At 50.8% G+C, this 23,478-nt stretch overlaps 1 protein-coding gene across 1 annotated transcript; it reads right to left on the bottom strand.

The window, feature by feature from the left end:
• Nucleotides 1-355: 355 nt before the first annotated feature.
• Nucleotides 356-23,478, bottom strand: LOC125542932 (nudix hydrolase 11-like). Its single transcript, XM_048706154.1, has 4 exons — nt 23,036-23,478; nt 22,806-22,948; nt 897-1,016; nt 356-792 (listed from the first exon to the last, which is right to left on the bottom strand). The coding sequence occupies exons 1-4, from the start codon at nt 23,463-23,465 to the stop codon at nt 583-585; spliced, it is 903 nt and encodes a 300-aa protein (XP_048562111.1). The 5' UTR covers nt 23,466-23,478; the 3' UTR covers nt 356-582.

Here is a 23,478-nt window from a genome sequence, read left to right as displayed (position 1 = left end):
ATCGAAAGAGAGGAGAGGGAGGGGCGGTGAGGGAGAGAGGGAGCGATAGAAACAGTGCGACTGAACGGTGACAGAAGAGTGGGGGGCGAGTTATGAGACGCCCCCTCCGTCTCCCGCGCTGCCCGAGGCATGCAACTGCCTCGCATGTGTGACCGCGCCCAGTCAGGCTCGCAAGAAACTGCCGATTCGGCAGTTTCCGCCGGGCCAGGCTGCAGGCTGCTTTAAGGTCCGTGCGGGCCACAAACCACATGCAGCCCAGGCAACCAAACAGGCCGCGCACATCCCGCGCGGGCCTGGTTGGGCTGCATGCGGGCAACCAAACACGCCCTACATTCTTTGGCAGCGCACAAGGAGCTTCACATTCCACAGAGCGTTCATTGTCTTGACTCTGAACTCAAAAGAGGATCTCACAAAATGTTCCAGGATACTACTTCCTGGGCTATACATGCAATGCAAATTACATCTCTACAGATATACATTAACCGTTTAGTTTTAGACTTCTGATAACCTCTTGTACCAGTAAATAGGGTGTAAAAATTGCTACAATTACATATCAATATTGCTGCCCGAGTTTTCAGCCCATCAGTGCTTGCTGGTGGGAATAGTTTCTGGTCTATTCGGAAGTTCAGAGAATGATGGCTGTCTCTGTAGAACGACTGATGCAGCACGGGTCAGAATGTGTGCGGTTAAGCCCCAAATGACATATTTTTTGCCCTCTGCCTCGTAGTCAAAGAACTGGACCGGAATAGTCTTCCCCATCCAGTCCCTTTGTCTTGTTGTCCGGTTATCATCCTAGAGATTTTGATAGATGTGAGAATTAACTGATGCAAATATCCAACTGTATTTGACAACATAAGAAGCTGAGCAAAGGGAAAATAAAGAAATCACGGTTGCACCTTCAGAAACATCTCCAGAGGGGCGTCAAAGATGTCTTGCACTTCAGCTTTATTCAAGACAGGATTGAATAGAGCTCTATCCGAAAGAATGCCAATTACAGGAGTAACATCAAGGCCATTCTGCAAAACGAAGACTACAGCATGAGCCCTGGCTGGTCTGCGGTTCTATTGAATGAGTGCAAAAGCATGTGCTCATTTCTTCAAATTATGCATTAGATTAAAAGTAATTGGATGGACCTATGCATACTCGTGCATTTAACTGATCAATATGAGTATCTATTTTTAAGAAACCAGCATTATTAGTACAGGAAAGGGCATAGTTATGAGAAAATTGGAGATGGCCAACAGCTAAAGCAGTTCTAAACTTCTCATGAAATGATTATGCAGCATGCGCTTTGGATGAACAATGTCACTACAACAGATTTGCAATACATGCACCGGAAGATACTGAAACGGTGGGAAAAGCAATTTATTAACAAGCAGATTACTGTTTATCTCTTTGACTCTTTGTTCAGGTCATGTCCCTTAATACACCAAATCGAGCATTCACACATGCACGCCATACTGCCTTCTAACATACAAAAGACAGATGCTGCTATAGACAAAATAAGAACACCGCATGCTGTCTGTCAGTGACTCATTCACCAATTTAGATAAAGTATTAAATATACAGAAGTTAAGAGTAAAAATCCTAATCTTAGGAATTTCTAAGATGAATATCCATCCCACTAATTACATCCAACAAGCAATCCTGTCTTTAAAGCTCTGTCAGAAGTGATATACTAAATCCATCCAACTAACCATTCAATATGATAAATACGGATAATATTTAGATGGTGGCCAAAATGTACCCTCCCAGCTATTTGACCAACAACAACAACAACAACAACGAAGCCTTTAGTCCCAAACAAGTTGGGGTAGGCTAGAGGTGAAACCCATAAGATCTCGCAACCAACTCATGGCTCTGGCACATGGATAGCAAGCTTCCACGCACCCCTGTCCATAGCTAGCTCTTTGGTGATACTCCAATCCTTCAGGTCTCTCTTAACGGACTCCTCCCATGTCAAATTCGGTCTACCCCGCCCTCTCTTGACATTCTCCGCACGTTTTAGCCGTCCGCTATGCGCTGGAGCTTCTGGAGGCCTACACTGAATATGCCCAAACCATCTCAGACGATGTTGGACAAACTTCTCCTCAATTGGTGCTACCCCAACCCTATTGTAACGCCCGGGTAATTAAGTTACAGTGAACCTCTGCTAATGATGCCACGTCACCTCGATTACTGTTCCTAGTCTCGTGCTAGTTCGAAACTGATTCAAATTCAAATTCAAAATCAACCAAGGGATAAAAACTTTTCAAAATTTAAAACAAAAATGTTCGGGGTGTGCAAATAAATGCCTAGGAATTTATGGTGTAGGATCCATGCCTTTATAAAAGACCTAGATACTTAAAATGAATTAAAACAGAAAAGAAAATAAATAAAGAAAAGAAAATACAAAAACAAAAAACAAAAAAAGGACCCCCCCCACTGGGCCAGACGGCCCAGCCGGCCAGGCCACCAACCGGCCCAACTGGGCAAAGGCCCAGCCGGCCACCCCCTTTCCCCTTATCCCCCCGCGACCCAAACCCTAACCCCCACGACCGCCCCCACTCGCCCCCTCCCCCAGTCGCTCTCCCCCCCTCCTCCCCAATCCATCCAGATCGGATCGAGGGGACGAGCCCGCTCCCCCCCACCTCGCGACGCCACCGCCCGGATCTCCGTCGCCTAACCGCCTCCCCAGCGCCACGGTGCCGCCCCGTCGTCCTCGTCTCCTCGTCGCCACGCCCGTCGACGCACGCCGCCGCCTCGGCCTCGTCTCCTCCCCGTCGACGCCTCCCGTCCCCTCCCCGCGGTCTTCCCCGACCACCCCCGAGCCCACTGCCCCGTTGCCCTACTCCCCCCCGTGAGCTCCCCTCCCCCCTCGCCCTCCTCTTCCCCTAGGTCGCCTCGGCCGTCGCCGCTCGACGCGCTCCGGCGCCACCGTCGCCCGCGCCGGGCCGTCCCGCCCCCGGCCCCTCCCCGCTTCCCATGCGGCTCCCCTGCCGCGGCCGCCGCGCCCTTCCTTCCCCTGGTCGCCTCGGCCACGTGCACGGGCACCACCGGCCGCGCCATCGCCCCGCCTCGCCTCGCTCCACAGCCGCTCGCCGTCCCTCGCCCGCTTCCTGCCCTGGTCGCGCCGGCTTCGCCCGACCGCGCTCGCGCTGGGCCGGCCCCGGCGCCGCCTCGTCGTGGCCTCGCCGCCCTGCCTTCCCCTGCGCCGCGCGCCCGCGGACCGCCCCCTGCTACCGCGCTGCCGCGCCGCTCGCCGGCGACACCCCGCCGTGCCCTGGTTGCCTCGCCCCCCGGACGGGCTCGACCCCGCACGGGGCGCCCGTAACCGCACGCCCGCTATGGCCCTAGGCCACTGACCGAACGGGCCCAGCCCCCCCCCCAAAAATAAAATTAATTAAAAAAAATTAAAATAAAATAAATATAATTAATAAAAATAAAAATGATTTAATAAAATTAATTATTAATTAATTAATTAATTGAGAAATTAATTAAGTTAATTAATCCGGTTTAATTAATTTAATTAACTAGTTAAGTTTAATTAAACTGTAATTAGATTAACCTAAACCCTAATTAATCTAATTAGAGGATGACAGGTGGGTCCCCCCTGGACCCACATGTCAGGTTGACCAAGTCAACTCTGTTGACTGCTGATGTCAGCATGACATCATGCTGATGTCATTAAATCATTTTCGAATTAATTAAATAATTAATTAAATCTCAGAAATTAATAAAGTCTTTAGAAAATCATATCTTTTAATCCGTAACTCGGATGAAAAAGTTTTATACATGAAAGTTGCTCAGAACGACGAGACGAATTCGGATACGCAGCCCGTTCGTCCGCCACGTGTCCCTAGCATAGCGAACACGCAACTTTCCCCCTCCGGTTCGTCTGTCCGAAAACGCAAAACACTGGGAATACTTTCCCGGATGTCATCCCCCTTCACCGGTATCACCTACTACCGCGTTAGGGCACCTCTAACGTCGTTACTTGTCATGTCATGCATCACTATGCATATGCTTGCTTATATATTTATTGTTTCTCCCCCCTCTTCTCTCGATAGACACCGAGGCCGACGCCGCTGCTACCCAGTACGACTACGGAGTTGACGATCCCTCTCTCTTGCCAGAGCAACCAGGCAAGCCCCCCCTTTGATCACCAGATATCGCCTACTCTTCTCTATACTGCTTGCATTAGAGTAGCGTAGCATGTTACTACTTCCCGTTAATCCTATACTGATGCATAGCCTGTCCTTGCTACTACTGTTGATACCTTTACCTGCAATCCTAATGCTTAGTATAGGATGCTAGTATTTCCATCTGTGACCCTACATTCTTGTCCGTCTGCTGTGCTATACTATCGGGCCGTGATCACTCGGGAGGTGATCACGGGTATATACTATTTACTTTATACATGATACATGTGGTGACTAAAGACGGGTCGGCTTGTGGAGCACCCGCGAGTGATTCACGGATTGGGGGCTGAAAGGACCTTTGTCCCAACGGCCCTCTGTGTGGATCTTTGAGACGGAGCGACAGGGCAGGTTCCGACCACCTAGGAGAGAGGTGGGCCTGGCCCTGGTCGGCGTTCGCGGATACTTAACACGCTTAACGAGATCTGGGTATTTGATCTGAGTTTGGCCATTTGGTCTATACGCACTAACCATCTACGCGGGAGTAGTTATGGGTATCCCGGCGTCGTGGTATCAGCCGAAGCCTTCTTGACGTCAGCGACGGAGCGGCGCGCGCTGGATTGGACTGGAACGCCACTAGGCTAGGTCTGCTTCCGGCCGCCCACGCAACGTGCAGGTGTGCTAAGGGCGATGGGCCCAGACCCCTGGGCGCTTAGGTTTAGACCGGCGTGCTGACCTCTCTGTTGGCCTAGGTGGGGCTGCGACGTGTTGATCTTCCGAGGCCGGGCATGACCCAGGAAAGTGTGTCCGGCCAAATGGGATCGAGCGTGTTGGGGTATGTGGTGCACCCCTGCAGGGAAGTTAATCTATTCGAATAGCCGTGATCTTCGGTAACAGGACGACTTGGAGTTGTACCTTGACCTTATGACAACTAGAACCGGATACTTAATAAAACACACCCTTCCAAGTGCCAGATACAACCGGTGGTCGCTCTCTCTCAGGGATACGAGGAGGGGATCGCCGGGTAGGATTATTGCTATGCGATGATACTTGGAGGACTTCAGTCTACTTCCTTCTACATGCTGCAAGACGGAGGCTGCCAGAAGCGTAGTCTTCGAAAGGATTAGTTATCCCCCTCTTATTCTGGCACTCTGCAGTTCAGTCCACATATGATACCTTTACTCCATTTGATACCCATGCATATGTAGTGTAGCTCCTTGCTTGCGAGTACTTTGGATGAGTACTCACGGTTGCTTTCTCCCCTTTTTTCCCCTATCCCTTCTTCCTGGTTGTCGCAACCAGATGTTGGAGCCCAGGAGCCAGACGCCACCGTCGACGACGACTCCTACTACACCGGAGGTGCCTACTACTACGTGATGCCCGCTGACGACGACCAGGAGTAGTTAGGAGGATCCCAGGCAGGAGGCCTGCGCCTCTTTCGATCTGTATCCCAGTTTGTGCTAGCCTTCTTAAGGCAAACTTGTTTAACTTATGTCTGTACTCAGATATTGTTGCTTCCGCTGACTCGTCTATGATCGAGCTCTTGTATTCGAGCCCTCGAGGCTCCTGGCTTGTAATATGTTGCTTGTATGACTTATTTTATTTGTAGAGTTGTGTTGTGATATCTTCCCGTGAGTCCCTGATCTTGATCGTACACGTTTGCGTGTATGATTAGTGTACGATTAAATCGGGGGGGTCACAAGTTGGTATCAGAGCCGACTGCCTGTAGGAACTCCCCTTCCACACTCCTTGGCCGAAGTCAAGTCTAGACATTGCAAAAACTTTTACTAACTTGGATGTGTGCCTTACGGGCCCACGTCGCCATCGGGTGGTACTAGGATCTTTTACTCCTCGACCTTTACTCTGGGACTCTGAACTCTCTTCTACTCGGGTTAAACGAATTTACTAACTCTGACACTAGGATCCCGTTACGACATTCACCCCAAAGTTGGATAAGCCCTAGTTATTCTTTAGAATTGTATTTGAACATTATCCACATTGTCATTTGACTCCTGTGAAAACATCTGTGTTTTCAGATGGAACCCACGAGGCAGGTCGTGCGCCACACGACGGCCATTGGTGCCTCAGGATCACCTGCTGTGTTGGTTGAGATGATGACCTATCTGGGTTATCGCTGGCACCCTGAGTACACCGTCTATGAGGAGTACCAAGACTTCAACCAGGAACAGTACCGTGCCATCGTCCACCTCTACTCTCGAGAGTATGACTCCACTACCGTGCTGCACACTGCTCATGGTGTTGGAGTGACTATCGATATGGCGGTCCACGATGCTGCTTATGCTGCTCTGACACGTCTCTGTGGCGAGTATCAGGAGTTGGACACCTCCCCCTTCAGGCACATTGCTATCGCATCCGATGTTGGTGCGGAGGGATACTACACTGCTGCCTACTCCACTGTCACCCGAGAGCCCTTCTACCATCAGAACCTGGTTCTGCATGCTGATGGGCTGGATCGCGCTAACCGAGCTCTTCGCCACGAGTTGTACACCACTCGTCAGCACCTCTACCGTGCTCTGACACTGTTGCACCCTTCTGTCCGCTCTGGTGATCTGTCGCGTTCTGCGATCTACCCTGCCCGGACCGTGATGCCCCAGGGCGTCGGCTGGCCAGATGTGGGAGGCTACTCTCCTGCATTGGGCCCTCTCCTGCCACCTGCGCATCGGGTTCCGCACCAGAGTATCCGCGGACCCCAGGCTACTCGCGTGGAGGTCTTCCCTTCGCGTCACTACCAGCTGTCGGGCTACACCTACCTCCGCAGTACCGCATGGGACTGACGTAGACTTGCTTATTAGTGTTAGATGCATTCGCCGCGAGCCTGTGTGCCGCCTATGATGTCTTAGCCTATGTACCGAACTCTGTGTAACGAACTCTATGCTGATCTCTTTTGTAAGATATGCCGACTACTATGTAGTATCTATCGTGCTACGTTTATTGTGCATGTTTCATCATGAATGATTCTTGTTTTTTTTGCAATTCCTCAATGCTGAACTACCCCTGTTAAATATTAGCAGGATGGTTAGACCAGGTGGTCGTGGTCGTGGTGGCAACGCCCCACCACCGCCTGAGTACATGGCTGGTATGATCCAACAGCTTGAGATGAATCGCCAGTTCATGGAGAATATGATGGCTCAGTTTCCTCGCCCCAATATGAACCAGCAGCCAACCCCAGTGACTCTGCAGGATTTCATGCGCCTGAACCCAACTGTGTACCGCAGCTCAACTCAGCCTCTAGATGCTGATGACTGGCTCCGTGACATCACCTATGAGATGGAGTCTGCTGATGTAGCCCCTGCCAGCTATGTCACCTTTGCTTCCTTCTTCCTGAAAGGACCCGCGGCTCAATGGTGGGACAGCCACAGGCGTACTCTGCCAGCTGGAACAATCATCACCTGGCCAGACTTCCAAGCTGCCTTCCGTGCTCGCTTCATTCCTCAGGGAGTTATGGACCGGAAGAAGCGTGAGTTCCGCAACCTCACCCAAGGCAACAGAACTGTGGAAGCTTATCAGCGGGAGTTTCTGGACTTGTCCCGCTATGCTGAAGAGGACATTGCAACTGATGCACGCAGACAGGAGAAGTTCCGGGATGGCCTTCAAGCTGACATCAAGCTCGCACTTCTAGTGCATGACTTTGCTGATTTCGCCACTCTGGTGAACAAAGCCATCAATGTCGAAACTGGTCTGCAGGAATACCAGAGCTCTCACAAGCGCAGCCGTGACACGGGCTCATCTTCGGGCCCGTCCTTACAGAAGCGCAAGATATGGATTCCCAACAGCATGTACCAGCCGAATGCACCTGCCCCAAGGCAGTCCTATGCTGCACCTCGTCCGCCTACGACTCCAACTAGGCAGCCAAGGCTTCCAGCTCCACCACCCCAAGCTCCTGTTCCTACTCCCGAGAATGGTTTGTGCTTCAGGTGTGGACAACCAGGGCACCGTGCTAGGGAATGCAACCAGAAACAGAATCAACTGGCCCTTCCAGCAATTGGCCGTGGAAGCAACCAGCCTCGCAACAACAGTGCCAAGTCTTATGGTCGTGTTCATGCCAACCACGTTGATCTGAGCGAAGCTCAAGACCAGCCTGCTACTGTGATGGGTACCCTCCTCGTAAATTCAGTACCAGCATCCGTTTTATTTGATACAGGTGCATCGCATTCATTCATGTCAGAAGGTTTTGCATGCTTGCACGACATTAAATGTGAGAACATGGATGCTTCACTATTAGTACACACCCCTGCGGGCCAATGTCGAACCTCCATGATTTGCAACGACGTCCCTGTAGAAATCGAAGGACTGGAATTCCTTGTCTCTCCCATCGTACTGAAGTCCTATAGCATTGATCTCATTCTGGGAATGAATTGGTTAAAAGCGCATACTGCTTCTATAGTTTGCGCCACTAAGGTCGTCCATCTGCTACACCCTTCTGATGAAATAATAGCTTACCAAGCTCATCTAGTTCAGAACGCCGAGGCACGACTTTATGCCTTGAATGCGTTGAACGCTGCACCACTCGAGGGCATTGAAAACGTTCCCGTCGTTCGTGAATTCCAAGATGTATTCCCAGAAGAACTTCCAGGGATTCCCCCTGCTAGAACTGTCGAATTCATCATCGACTTGAAACCCGGCACTACCCCTATAGCTAAACGACCCTACAAGATGCCGCCGCATGAACTCCTTGAGCTTAAGGAGGAAATCGACAAATCTCTTGTCAAAGGTTTCATTCGCCCAAGTTGCTCTCCTTGGGGAGCACCTTCTCTCTTTGTTAGGAAGAAGGATGGGACAAACCGATTGGTCCAAGACTACCGTCCTATAAACCAAGCTACCATTCAGAATAAATACCCTCTTCCTCGGATCAATGATCTTTATGATCAACTGGCTGGTTCATCAGTGTTCTCCAAACTCGACTTGAGGTTGGGTTACCACCAGATCCGTGTTCGTGAAGAGGACATCCCAAAAACCGCCTTCGTGACTCGGTATGGATCATACGAGTACACCGTCATGTCATTCGGCTTAAGGAATGCTCCAGCCACCTTCTCTCGTCTGATGAATTATATATTCATGGATTACCTCGACAAGTTCGTCGTGGTTTATTTGGACGATATCCTTGTATTTTCCAAGAACAAGGAGGAACATACTGAACATCTTTGTCTTGTGCTGGAAAAGCTTCGGGAGCATCAGCTGTATGCTAAGTATTCCAAGTGTGAATTCTGGCTTCCCGAAGTAACCTATCTTGGGCATGTCATCTCCAAGGATGGTATTGCCGTCAACCCTGAACGAGTTCAGGCTATACTCGATTAGACTCCTCCGAAGAATGTGAAGCAAGTCCGAAGTTTTCTCGGTCTCGCCAGCTATTGCCGTCGATTCGTCGAGAACTTCTCCAAGATTGCCAGGCCTCTGACTAATTTGTTGCATAAGGGTGTCAAGTTCGACTGGACAGACAAGTGTCAGGAAAGTTTCCAGGCGCTCAAAGACAAGTTGACTTCTGCCCCCGTACTTGCTCCACCTGATACTAAGAAGGACTTCGTCATTTACTGCGACGCTTCCCGTCAAGGATTAGGCTGTGTCCTAATGCAAGAGCGCAGAGTGATTGCTTATGCCTCTCGTCAATTGCGCCCTCACGAAGAAAACTACCCAGTTCACGACCTCGAGCTTGCTGCTGTCATTCATGCACTGAAGCAGTGGCGACATTACCTTCTCGGAAATCGTTGCGAGATCTTCACCGACCATCAAAGTCTGAAGTATCTGTTTACTCAGCCAGATTTGAACCTACGCCAGCAAAGATGGATGGAGACTGTTGCAGACTTTGACGTGGGTATATCCTATACCCCCGGCAAGGCTAATGTAATGGCTGATGCCTTGAGCCGCAAGTCTTACTGCAACCACCTCCAGGTCTACAAAGTTCAGCCCTCGCTTACCGAAGAGTTTAGAAGGCTGAACCTCCATATTGTTCCCCCGGGATCACTCGCTCCCCCTCCCGAAGGTTTCCCCAAACAGAACCTCCATGTTGTTTCCAAGGGTTCTCTCAATACCCTGGTTGCGAAACCAGATCTTGTGGACACCATCAAATGGATACAGAAGTGTGACGATGAAGTCCTCAAGATTAAGCGCGACCTCAAAAGGGGAAAGCCCTCATTCTTCACGATCGCCGACGATGGCGCCTTGTATTTCAAAGGCCGCTTAGTGGTACCATGTTCGAAGAAAAACCTGGATAAGACTAAAAGGGTTATGCAAGAAGCCCATGATACGCCTCTGTCCATCCATCCTGGTAGTACAAAGATGTACCAGGATATTCGTCAAAGATTCTGGTGGTCTAATATGAAGCAGGACATTGCTCGTTATGTTGCTGAGTGTGACGTTTGTCGCCGAATCAAAGCAGAGCATCAAAGGCCTGCCGGAACTCTGCAACCTATCTCTATTCCTGAATGGAAATGGGACCATGTTGAAATGGACTTCGTCACTGGATTTCCCAAATCGCAGAAAGGTAATGATGCTATTCTTGTCGTCATTGACCGACTTTCCAAAGTTGCCCATTTTCTGGCGGTCAAAGAGACAATCACTGCTAGTCAGCTTGCTACTCTCTACATGGCCAGAATTGTTTCACTTCACGGAATTCCACTGGTTATCAGTTCAGACCGTGGCAGCTTATTCACTTCAACATTCTGGGCAAGTTTCCAAGAAGCTATGGGGACTCACTTATCTTTCAGTACTGTGTTTCATCCGCAGTCACAAGGGCAAGTTGAACGTGTCAACCAAGTCCTCGAAGACATGCTTCGAGCTTGTGTAATCTCATTCGGCAAGAAATGGGAGGAATCTCTTCCATATGCCGAGTTCTCTTATAATAATAGCTATCAAGCTAGTCTGAAGATGTCCCCCTTCGAAGTGCTATATGGACGAAAGTGTCGAACCCCTCTGAACTGGTCAGAAACTGGGGAGCGTCCACTCTTTGGTCCGGATATTATCCAACAGGCCGAAGAACAAGTTCGCATTATTCGCGAGAATCTCAATACTGCTCAGTCACGTCAGAAAAGTCAGTATGACCGTCATCACCAAGACATGGTCTATCAACCTGGCGAAAAGGCTTATCTTCGAGTTACACCAATGAAGGGTGCACACCGCTTCGGGATCAAAGGAAAGTTAGCTCCCCGCTATATCGGTCCCTTCACTATTCTCGAAAGGCGTGAAAAGGTGGCATATCAACTGGAGCTTCCGCCGAACCTTTCTCAGGTTCACGATGTGTTCCACGTGTCACAACTCCGACGCTGCTTCAAGGACCCAATCCGAGCAGTGGACCATGAAGTGCTCGAATTGCAACAGGACCTCTCTTATAAAGAGCATCCGGTCCGCATTATTGACCAAGCTGAACGCCGCACACGTCAGAAGGCGATCAAATTCCTCAAAGTCCAGTGGTCGAATCACTCTGAAGACGAAGCCACTTGGGAACGCGAGGACCGCCTGCGTGACGAATACCCCGCACTGTTTCCTTCTATCTCCTAAAATCTCGGGACGAGATTTCTTGTAGTGGAGGAGTTTTGTAACGCCCGGGTAATTAAGCTACAGTGAACCTCTGCTAATGATGCCACGTCACCTCGATTACTGTTCCTAGTCTCGTGCTAGTTCGAAACTGATTCAAATTCAAATTCAAAATCAACCAGGGGATAAAAACTTTTCAAAATTTAAAACAAAAATGTTCTGGGTGTGCAAATAAATGCCTAGAAATTTATGGTGTGGGATCCATGCCTTTATAAAAGACCTAGATACTTAAAATGAATTAAAACAGAAAAGAAAATAAATAAAGAAAAGAAAATACAAAAACAGAAAACAAACAAAAAAAATAAAAGGACCCCCCCACTGGGCCAGACGGCCCAGCCGGCCAGGCCACCAACCGGCCCAACTGGGCAAAGGCCCAGCCGGCCACCCCCTTTCCCCTTATCCCCCCGCGACCCAAACCCTAACCCCCACGACCGCCCCCACTCGCCCCCTCCCCCAGTCGCTCTCCCCCCCTCCTCCCCGATCCAGATCGGATCGAGGGGACGAGCCCGCTCCCCCCCACCTCGCGACGCCACCGCCCCGGATCTCCGTCGCCTAACCGCCTCCCCAGCGCCACGGTGCCGCCCCGTCGTCCTCGTCTCCTCGTCGCCAACGCCGTCGACGCACGCCGCCGCCTCGGCCTCGTCTCCTCCCCGTCGACGCCGTCCCCGTGTCCCCCACCTCCGAGCCCCCCTGCCCCGTTGCCCTACTCCCGTGAGCTCCCCCCTTCGCCCTCCTCTCCCCCTAGGTCGCCTCGGCCGTCGCCGCTCGACGCGCTCCGGCGCCACCGTCGCCCGCGCCGGGCCGTCCCGCCCCCGGCCCCTCCCCGCTTCCCCGTGCGGCTCCCCTGCCGCGGCCGCCGCGCCCTTCCCCCCTGGTCGCCCTCGGCCACGTGCACGGGCACCACCGACCGCGCCATCGCCCCGCCTCGCCTCGCGCCACAGCCGCAGCCCCGCCTCCGGCAGGGCCGGCGAGCCGTCGCGGCCCCTGTGGACGATGGCGAGGGCCGGGCGACGATGGCGAGCCCTAGTGGTGGCCCGTGTCACGGTGGCGGCCGCGACCAGGGAAGGAGGGCGCCGGCGGCGCCCAGTTGTCCACTTCCCTGGGCGCACGGTCGGCACGGAGGGTGCAACCGCGATGGGAAGGGCACACCGGCGGGGAGCCGCGCAGGACCCAGGGCGCGGGCCCGCAGGGCGGACTCGGCCGGCGGCGACGGTGGCTCCGCGTCGCCAGACAGCCGGTCCGAAGCGAGCGCTTCGACGAGAGGGAACTAAGGGGGGGGGAAAGAGGAGGGCGAGGGGGGAGCATCACGGGGGGGCTCGCAGTAGGGCAACGGCGGTCCTCGGACCGCTGTCAATCGCCCCGTGTGGCCTCGCGGGCGCGCGCGCTGGTCGCCCGAGGGAAAACCGACCGGGGTGAGAGGGGGATCGGGGACGGCGTCGGAGCGGAGAGACGAGGCCGCAAGGCTCTGCCGGGCGTATGATTAGCATACGCAAGCTGCTGGGGGTATGGGGTGGGTGACGTCCGCGAGGCGCGCGGGTGGCGACCCCCCCCCCCGAGAGACGCAGGCCGGCGCCGAGGCCCTGCGGTGGACTGTGGCTCATTAGTGCAGCCGCCCTGCTTGCCCCAGATACTCCTACGTATAGTGGTGGTCCCAGCTTGCCGCTCACGCCGCATACTAATGAAAGAACTATGGACCGCGAGAGTGAGAAAATGCGCCATGTACGCGCCCGCGGCCCCGCCCTGCTCGCGCTGCCGCGCCGCTCGCCGGCGACACCCCCGCCGTGCCCTGGTTGCCTCGCCCCCCCGGACGGGCTCGACCCCGCACGGGGCGCCCGTAACCGCACGCCCGCTATGGCCCTAGGCCACTGACCGAACGGGCCCAGCCCCCCCCCAAAAATAAAATTAAAAAAAAATAAAATAAAATAAATATAATTAATAAAAATAAAAATGATTTAATAAAATTAATTATTAATTAATTAATTTAATTAGAAATTAATTAAGTTAATTAATCCGGTTTAATTAATTTAATTAACTAGTTAAGTTTAATTAAACTGTAATTAGATTAACCTAAACCCTAATTAACCTAATTAGAGGATGACAGGTGGGTCCCCCCTGGACCCACATGTCAGGTTGACCAAGTCAACTCTGTTGACTGCTGATGTCAGCATGACATCATGCTGATGTCATTAAATCATTTTCGAATTAATTAAATAATTAATTAAATCTCAGAAATTAATAAAATCTTTAGAAAATCATATCTTTTAATCCGTAACTCGGATTAAAATTTTCAACATGAAAGTTGCTCAGAACGACGAGACGAATTGATACGCAGCCCGTCTCCGCCATCTAGCATAGCGAACACGCAACTTTCCCCCTCCGGTTCGTCTGTCCGAAAACGCGAAACACCGGGGATATTTTCCCGGATGTCATCCCCCTTCACCGGTATCACCTACTACCGCGTTAGGGCACCTCTAACGTCGTTACTTGTCATGTCATGCATCACTATGCATATGCTTGCTTATATATTTATTGTTTCTTCCCCCTCTTCTCTCGATAGACACCGAGACCGACGCCGCTGCTACCCAGTACGACTACGGAGTTGACGACCCCTCTCTCTTGCCAGAGCAACCAGGCAAGCCCCCCCTTTGATCACCAGATATCGCCTACTCTTCTCTATACTGCTTGCATTAGAGTAGTGTAGCATGTTACTGCTTCCGTTAATCCTATACTGATGCATAGCCTGTCCTTGCTACTACTGTTGTTACCTTTACCTGCAATCCTATGCTTAGTATAGGATGCTAGTATTCCATCTGTGGCCCTACATTCTTGTCCGTCTGTGCTAACTATCGGGCCGTGATCACTCGGGAGGTGATCACGGGTATATACTATATACTTTATACATGATACATGTGGTGACTAAACGGGTCGGCTTGTGGAGCACCCGTGAGTGATTCACGGATTGGGGGCTGAAAGGACCTTTGTCCAACGGCCCTCTGTGTGGATCTTTGTGGCGAAGCGACAGGGCAGGTTCCACCTAGGAGAGGGTGGGCCTAGCCGGTCGGCGCGGATACCATGCGTGCGGGCGCGGTGCGACGGCGACGGGCGGGGCGCGGTGGGGCGGGCTCGTCCCCTCGATCCGATCTGGATCGGGGAGGAGGGGGGAGAGCGACTGGGGGGGGGGCGAGTGGGGGGGTCGTGGGGGTTAGGGTTTGGGTGGGGGGATAAGGGGAAAGGGGGTGGCCGGCTGGGCCTTTGCCCAGTTGGGCCGGTTGGTGGCCTGGCCGGCTGGGCCGTCTGGCCCAGTGGGGGGTCCTTTTATTTTATTTATTTTTGTTTGTTTTCTGTTTTTGTATTTTCTTTTCTTTATTTATTTTCTTTTCTGTTTTAATTCATTTTAAGTATTTAGGTCTTTTATAAAGGCATGGATCCCACACCATAAATTCCTAGGCATTTATTTGCACACCCCGAACATTTTTGTTTTAAATTTTGAAAAGTTTTTATCCCTGGTTGATTTTGAATTTGAATTTGAATCAGTTTCGAACTAACACGAGATTAGGAACAGTAACCGAGGTGACGTGGCATCATTAGCAGAGGTTCACTGTAGCTTAATTATCCGGGCGTTACAAATCTCCTCCACTACAAGAAATCTCGTCCCGAGATTTAGGAGATAGAAGGAAACAGTGCGGGGTATTCATCACGCAGGCGGTCCTCGCGTTCCCAAGTGGCTTCGTCTTCAGAGTGATTCGACCACTGGACTTTGAGGAATTTGATCGCCTTCTGACGTGTGCGGCGTTCAGCTTGGTCAAGAATGCGGACCGGATGCTCTTTATAAGAGAGGTCCTGTTGCAATTCGAGCACTTCATGATCCACCGCTCGGATTGGATCCTTGAAGCAACGGCGGAGTTGTGACACATGGAACACATCGTGAACCTGAGAAAGGTTCGGCGGAAGCTCCAGTTGATATGCCACTTTTCCACGCCTTTCGAGAATAGTGAAGGGACCGAATATAGCGAGGAGCTAGCTTGCCCTTGATCCCGAAGCGGTGAGCACCCTTCATTGGTGTAACTCGAAGATAAGCCTTTTCGCCAGGTTGATAGACCATGTCTTGGTGATGACGGTCATACTGACTTTTCTGACGTGACTGAGCAGTCTTGAGATTCTCGCGAATAATGCGAACTTGTTCTTCGGCCTGTTGGATAATATCCGGACAAAGTGGACGTTCCCCAGTTTCTGACCAGTTCAGAGGGGTTCGACACTTTCGTCCATATAGCACTTCGAAGGGGGACATCGAGTAGCGCTAGCTTGATAGATTATATAAGGAAACTCGGACTATGGATAGAGATTCCCTCCAGCTGGCTTTCAGAATGATTTAGCCAGACCGAGGAAGCATGACGTCTTCGAGCACATTCTGTTAACACGTAGCTTAGGTCCTCTGCTGATCTGCGATGAAATACCGACGTCAAGCGAAGTAAGTGATCTAGCTTTTGACACCTTAGCCCCAGATTGTGAAGCTAACCGTGGCCCACGGGTGCGAAACCTTAGATACGCGGCGATGGGAACTCCAGACGTTAGGGAAGGCAGTGGAATAGTGAAGTGAAACGATCTGGACATGTAGTAGAGTTGCAAGCTGACTAGCAGTGCTTGTTTCTTTGACGGCCAAAAAATGCGCAACTTTAGAAAGTCGGTCAACGACGACAAAAATAGCATCATTACCTTTCTGCGATTGGGGAAATCCAGTGACGAAGTCCATTTCAACATGGTCCCATTTCCATTTAGGTATAGAGATAGCTTGCAGAGTTCCAGCAGGCCTTTGATGTTCTTCTTTGATACGACGGCAAACGTCACATTCAGCAACATAGCGAGCAATGTCTTGCTTCAAATTTGACCACCAGAATCTCTGACGAATGTCTTGGTACATCTTGGTACTACCGGGATGAATAGACAAAGGCGTATCATGAGCTTCTTCCATAACCTTCTGAGTCCTATCTAGGTTGTCTCGAACCATGGTCTACTACACAACCTTTGAAGTACAAGGCGCCATCGTGGTCGACGTAGTATAGAATAGGGATTTCCCTTTGAGGTGCGCTTAATTGAGACTTCATCGTACACCTACTGTATCCATTGATGGTCCAAGATTGTCGAACGGGTATTGAGTAAAGGCCCGAGCGATAGAAGGCTTTTGTGTTTAGTGGAACTTTGTCGGGAGAGAGAGTTGAGGCGCGGAGGAAAAACAAACCCCAACCTTTATTGGGAGACAGGAAGAGTTTGTGTTTTGTAAGCTTCGGCTACTCTTCGTAATCGCGAGGGAATGAAACTTTGTAGCGTGGAGGTAGATTGAACGAGCGTTGCGTTGAGGGGCTAACTGAGTCGAGTTATCATTGCACCTGCAGGGGGTATAGAAATTGTCAAGCGCGAACAAGTTCTAATAAGTCTTAATTAGACTCCATCCAATTTTGCTGAGCGCAGTGTTAAGATGTAGCTGTTATGGTAAAACAAGAAGATATCAGACTCGATCTGGAGGTCGGTATGACGTATACTTTAGCAACGATTACGAGAAGAGCTGTCGCCAAACCGGATCCTAAAGCTTGTGACATTATGAACCAGAAAGCTCCGATGAACTGGGTGTTTTCTTCGTGAGGCGCAATGACGAGAATACACTCACTCACTGCGCTTTTTAGAACAGCCTACTTGAGGGAAGCGTCGCCAGCGTTACATGATATCCTTCCAGTAGAGTGGATGCCAAGATAGGGGAGAGTAAGCATAAAACCTGTCTTTGAGATCGGTCTGCGAAATCTGACACTTGAAGTTTATCGACTGACACCTATGCACAATTTAAGTCAGAGTCCAGCAAGTCTGATGAGCGGAGAGAAGGTTTGCGAGAGAATCCGAGCGAAGTGAGAGACATTATGACTAAACTTGACCGCACTTGATCAACATTTCGGAGGAGTTCTTATAGACGAGGTGACTTGCTCCGACGTCGTAGCGTGCTCAGTTCATATCAATATCGTGCGAGTGACAGCAGACAGGTATTCGGAAGGACCGGTATCAAGAGTGCTGAACCTCTAGCGTAAAAAGACCGTAAGTGCCTTAGAAGAATGCCCTAACGGATAAAGTCTTTCAACAAAAAAGTTAAGTTCTCAGTATGTTCTCTTTTCTTGGAAACAAACGTGATGCTGACTACTCTAGCGAAAACTCTCGGGATAACCATGATTAAAGACAGAGAAGTGTGAGCATCTGCCCGATACATGAGTGCTCGTATGATCCATACCGACGAAGGCGGTTTGGATGTCCTTACAGGATCTGGTGTCCACTCATGAGTTGGAGAACACTGATGAACTGAGTTCCAGCGCAGTTCAATATAAATGAGATCATTAGATTTTCAGAGAAGAGGCACCTATCTGAAGAGCGTTATTATAACCACGTCTGGAACCAATTCGTTCTAATTCTTTCTGAACAAGAGAGAAGTCCAAGAGAGCACTGGAGCATTATAATAAGCTTGTACAAGGTAGTATGTACATTTCCTTGTCATACCAGCGTCACCGGATATCGTCTTGTTAGCGGTCGGTATATGAATATGGGTAGTGCGGTTTCAGTCGTGAATAATGAACGATCGAGAATCTGAAGTCAGGGATCCTGAGAATCTTCTGGGAATTTGCTATCATTCTTGGATCCCACGAACGACGGAACGTTTTCATCCTCAGATTGTGTTGACGTCAACGCATTCAAGATAAGTCGTGCTCTCGCGTTCGAACTAGTTGACCTGCTAAGCCCTCTATCACAGAAGGTGTAGCAGACCCTAGTGGCGCAAACTATAGAAGCTATAGCGTTTAACATTCATCCCAGAATCTATAAAAAGATATGCTAAGGAATCAGTATCGAGAAGACAACGGAATTCTCATTCTTCGATTCTACAGGGACGCGTTGCACAATCACTTGGTTGTCGCAGAAGTTGACATCTAGCGATGTTGGAGGACGCTAGGGCTCATGGGACATGAATAGTCAGCCCATCGACAGTCCCCACCTCACATTAATGTCGGCAACGCATGCAAAACTCTGACATGAATGATGCGATGGGCTACGACCGACGACTCCTACTACACGAGGTGCTACTACGTATCAAATAGAATCCCACGCGGATTGCTGGTGAAACCTGAATTTACGAGGAGAGGGTACGACATCGCCACCAGTAGCAGCCGAAAGGTAGCGTGGTTGAGAGCTTCGCAGTATCTCAAGCACAACGGTGTCAGGGAGCGAGGAACGCACGACCATCTTTCGACTCTGTATCAAGACTCGCACTGTGTTGCGCCAGTTTGAGGCTACGCCTGTTGTAGCAGTCCGCAGGCAAACTCTTGCTGTTGTAAACTTATTCTGTACTCAGCTATTAAGTTGCTGGGAGCCATGTCGAGACTTTTTTCTCGTATGCATTCTCTCATCGTCTATCCGATTCAGAGCTCTGTGTCATTCGACGGTGCAGCCCCGCTTTGCTGAGGCACGACTCGGTGCTTAGTAAATATGAGTGCTTCCCGTAATGAAAACTTATTTATTCTGTCTACTGAGTTGTGTTGTGCTATATCTTCCCCGTGAGTGCCGAGGATATCGTGATTGTACGACAAGAAGTGTTGCGTGCTTGGTATGATGGTTGTGAAGGCTGTGCGATTAATCGGGGGCGCTTTGCGATCGACCTATCTCGCATCATAAGTCATGAGCCCGGACTCGAGATGCTCGCAGCATCCGGGTGCATCGCACTACGGAACATTCGGCCTATGCCAGTGTCAGACCAGGTGCATTCGCTGGTACACTGCGTTGAGTTACGCATCTCCGCCACACCTAACTGTTGAACATGTCGCCTTTTAGTCGGCCAACACTCCGCGCCATACAACATTGCGGGTTGAACCGCCGTCCTGTAGAACTTGCCTTTTAGCTTTTGTGGCACTCTCTTGTCACAGAGAATGCCATAAGCTTGGCGCCACTTCATCCATCCGGCTTTGATTCGATGGTTCACATCTTCATCAATACCCCCATCCTCCTGCAACATTGACCCCAAATACCGAAAGGTGTCCTTCCGAGGTACCACCTGGCCATCAAGGCTAACCTCCTCCTCACACCTAGTAGTACTGAAACCACACATCATGTACTCGGTTTTAGTTCTACTAAGCCTAAACCCTTTCGATTCCAAGGTTTGTCTCCATAACTCTAACTTCCTATTTACCCCCGTCCGACTATCGTCAACTAGCACCACATCATCCGCAAAGAGCATACACCATGGGATATCTCCTTGTATATCCCTTGTGACCTCATCCATCACCAATGCAAAAAGATAAGGGCTCAAAGCTGACCCCTGATGCAGTCCTATCTTAATCGGGAAGTCATCGGTGTCGACATCACTTGTTCGAACACTTGTCACAACATTATCGTACATGTCCTTGATGAGGGTAATGTACTTTGCTGGGACTTTGTGTTTCTCCAAGGCCCACCACATGACATTCCGCGGTATCTTATCATAGGCCTTCTCCAAGTCAATGAACACCATATGCAAGTCCTTTTTTTGCTCCCTATATCTCTTCATAAGTTGTCGTACCAAGAAAATGGCTTCCATGGTCGACCTCCCAGGCATGAAACCAAACTGATTTTTGGTCACGCTTGTCATTCTTCTTAAGCGGTGCTCAATGACTCTCTCCCATAGCTTCATTGTATGGCTCATCGGCTTAATTCCACGGTAATTAGTACAACTCTGAACATCCCCCTTGTTCTTGAAGATTGGTATTAATATACTCCGTCTCCATTCTTCTGGCATCTTGTTTGCCCGAAAAATAAGGTTGAAAAGCTTGGTTAGCCATACTATCGCTATGTCCCCGAGACCTTTCCACACCTCAATGGGGATACAATCAGGGCCCATCGCCTTGCCTCCTTTCATCCTTTTTAAAGCCTCCTTCACCTCAGACTCCTGGATTCGCCGCACAAAACGCATGCTGGTCTCATCAAAGGAGTCGTCCAGTTCAATGGTAGAACTCTCATTCTCCCCATTGAACAGCTTGTCGAAGTACTCCTGCCATCTATGCTTAATCTCCTCGTCCTTCACCAAGAGTTGGCCTGCTCCGTCCTTGATGCATTTGACTTGGCCAATGTCCCTCGTCTTCCTCTCTCGGATCTTGGCCATCTTATAGATGTCCCTTTCCCCTTCCTTCGTGCCTAACCGTTGGTAGAGGTCCTCATATGCCCGACCCCTTGCTTCACCAACAGCTCGCTTTGCGGCCTTCTTCGCCATCTTGTACTTCTCTATGTTGTCTGCACTTCTATCCAGGTATAGGCGTCTGAAGCAATCTTTCTTCTCTTTAATCGCCTTCTGGACGTCATCATTCCACCACCAGGTATCCTTATCTTCGCTTCTCCTTCCCCTGGACACTCCAAACTCCTCCGAGGCCACCTTACGAATGCAAGTCGCCATCTTCATCCACACATTGTCCGCATCCCCTCCTTCCTCCCAAGGGCCCTCCTTAATGACCCTCTCCTTGAACACCTGAGCTACCTCCCCCTTGAGCTTCCACCACTTCGTTCTAGCGACTTTGGCACGCTTATCCCGCTGGACACGAATCCGAAAGCGGAAGTCAGCAACCACCAGCTTATGCTGGGGTACAACACTCTCTCCAGGTATCACCTTACAGTCTAGGCACGCACGCCTATCTTCTCTTCTCGAGAGGATGAAATCAATCTGGCTAGAGTGTTGGCCACTACTAAAAGTCACCAGATGTGATTCTCTCTTTCTAAAGAGGGTGTTAGCTACAATCATGTTGTAGGCTAGAGCAAAGCTTAAGACATCTTCTCCTTTTTGATTCCTGATGCCATAGCCAAAGCCCCCATGCGCCCCTTCAAAACATGTGTTAGATGTACCCACGTGGCCATTGAGGTCTCCTCCTATGAAGAGCTTCTCACCAATCGGTACACTCCTAACCATGTCTTCCAGGCCTTCCCAGAACTCCCTCTTGGTGTTCTCATTGTGGCCTACTTGCGGGGCATACGCGGTGATAATATTGAGAACCAAGTCCTCAACTACCAGCTTGACTAGGATAATCCGGTCCCCACGTCTCTTGACGTCTACCACTCCATACTTGAGGCTCTTGTTGATCAAGATGCCTACGCCATTTCTGTTTGCAGCCGTCCCCGTGTACCACAGCTTGAAGCCGGTATCCTCCACCTCCTTCGCCTTCTGTCCTCTCCATTTGGTTTCTTGGATGCAAAGGATATCAACACCTCTCCTCACCGCTGCATCAACTAGCTCCCGGAGCTTCCCTGTCAGAGACCCTACGTTCCAGCTACCTAAGCGAATCCTCCTAGGCTCGGCTAGCTTCCTTACCCTTCGCACTCGTCGAGTCAAATGCGAAGACCCTTGCTCATTTTCCACTACACCCGGGCGCCGATGTAGCGCGCCACTAAGGATGCCACGACCCGATCCTCGCTCACTTGCCACCGTATCCGGATCAAGATACGGCGCGCCACTTGGGGGGTGACGGCCCGGCCCTTGCCCATTTTCCACCACACCCGGGTTCCGATGTGGCGCGTCGCTGAGAGGGTTACGCCCCAACGAAAATCTTTTGGGTTTCATCTCCATAAGAGTGGCTGAGTTTTTACGTTGGCTCGCCAAGCCTATCACAACCCTCCTCCTTTACCCGGGCTTGGGACCGGCTATGTTGAGACAACATAGGCAGAGTTCCTCCCAGCTATTTGACCATGACCAAGAAATTGATCTTTGTTTGGATGGGTCCCAAATTTTTGGCAGGTCAATGCCTCTTTGCTCACACCAAGTCATTTTCCTTGCCTACCTTTGACTAATTCATCGGCAAGCTAAACCTTAACCAACATTTTAACTAGCCAAATATTTGTTACGGCAAGCTTTGGGCTCAAACCAAATATACCATAAAAGGATAACACGAACAAAAGATTCAGATAAGTCTGCATTGCTCATCTGAACTTAATTTACTCTAGAACGACTAAGTGACTTCCTAGTATCGAAAATAGCTTCATCTCTGACTTCGACTATTGTGTGATCAAAGCATATGCAAACCTAGAGAATTCATAGGTAAAAGCCAACAGTAAGTGCCTAGAATTACAATTCCATATCATACCAGCACAAGATTTATTTACCTTGGACAAGAAGGGCTCAAGAACTGTCACAACAGATACAAGCGCCGGGTCCAGCCCAATCTCCTCCTCTGCCTCCCGCAGAGCCGTGGCCTTAACATCCACATCCCCCTGATCCACCTTGCCTCCCGGCAACGACACCTCCCCTATAATATATTTTTGTTAAGAAATTAACTTAGTCTAGTGCCGGAATCGAGCGATACGGATCCCAAGAAGGTTCCGCCTTGGGCTACCTGAATGGGACGAGAGGGTGGAGGCGCGTTTGGTGAGGAGGACGCGGGGGTCCCCGCGTGTGTCCTCGAAGATGCAGACCAGCACGGCGGCGAAGGCCTTGGATGCGGCCGCGCGGGCTGGGCCGGAGGCGGCGGCGGCGGGGGCGCCCAACGAGGAGAGCTCGCCGGAGGGGGAGGACGAGGAAGAGGCGAGGAGGTGGCGTGTGAGGTGGGCGAGCCGTCGGGACGGCGATGCGGAGGGGGCGGCCATGGCGATGTGGCTGGGGGCGAATAGGCGGGAGAGCAGAGGCCTCATGACACCGGCGGAGCGGTGATATCGTGGTGCCGGCGGCAATGCCGAGTGCGTGGGGTTTGGACTTTGGAGGCGTCGCCGTCGATGGTGCCCGAAGTTTTGCGCTTCGCACCTACCGATGACCGGGCTCGTCGACATCGCGTGATCCGCG

The sequence above is a fragment of the Triticum urartu genome, chromosome 3, assembly GCF_003073215.2.
Source record: "Triticum urartu cultivar G1812 chromosome 3, Tu2.1, whole genome shotgun sequence".
In the NCBI taxonomy this organism is placed as follows: Eukaryota; Viridiplantae; Streptophyta; class Magnoliopsida; order Poales; family Poaceae; genus Triticum; species Triticum urartu.
Note: the sequence above shows the minus strand (reverse complement) of the source record. Positions and strands in the feature narration are given on the sequence as shown.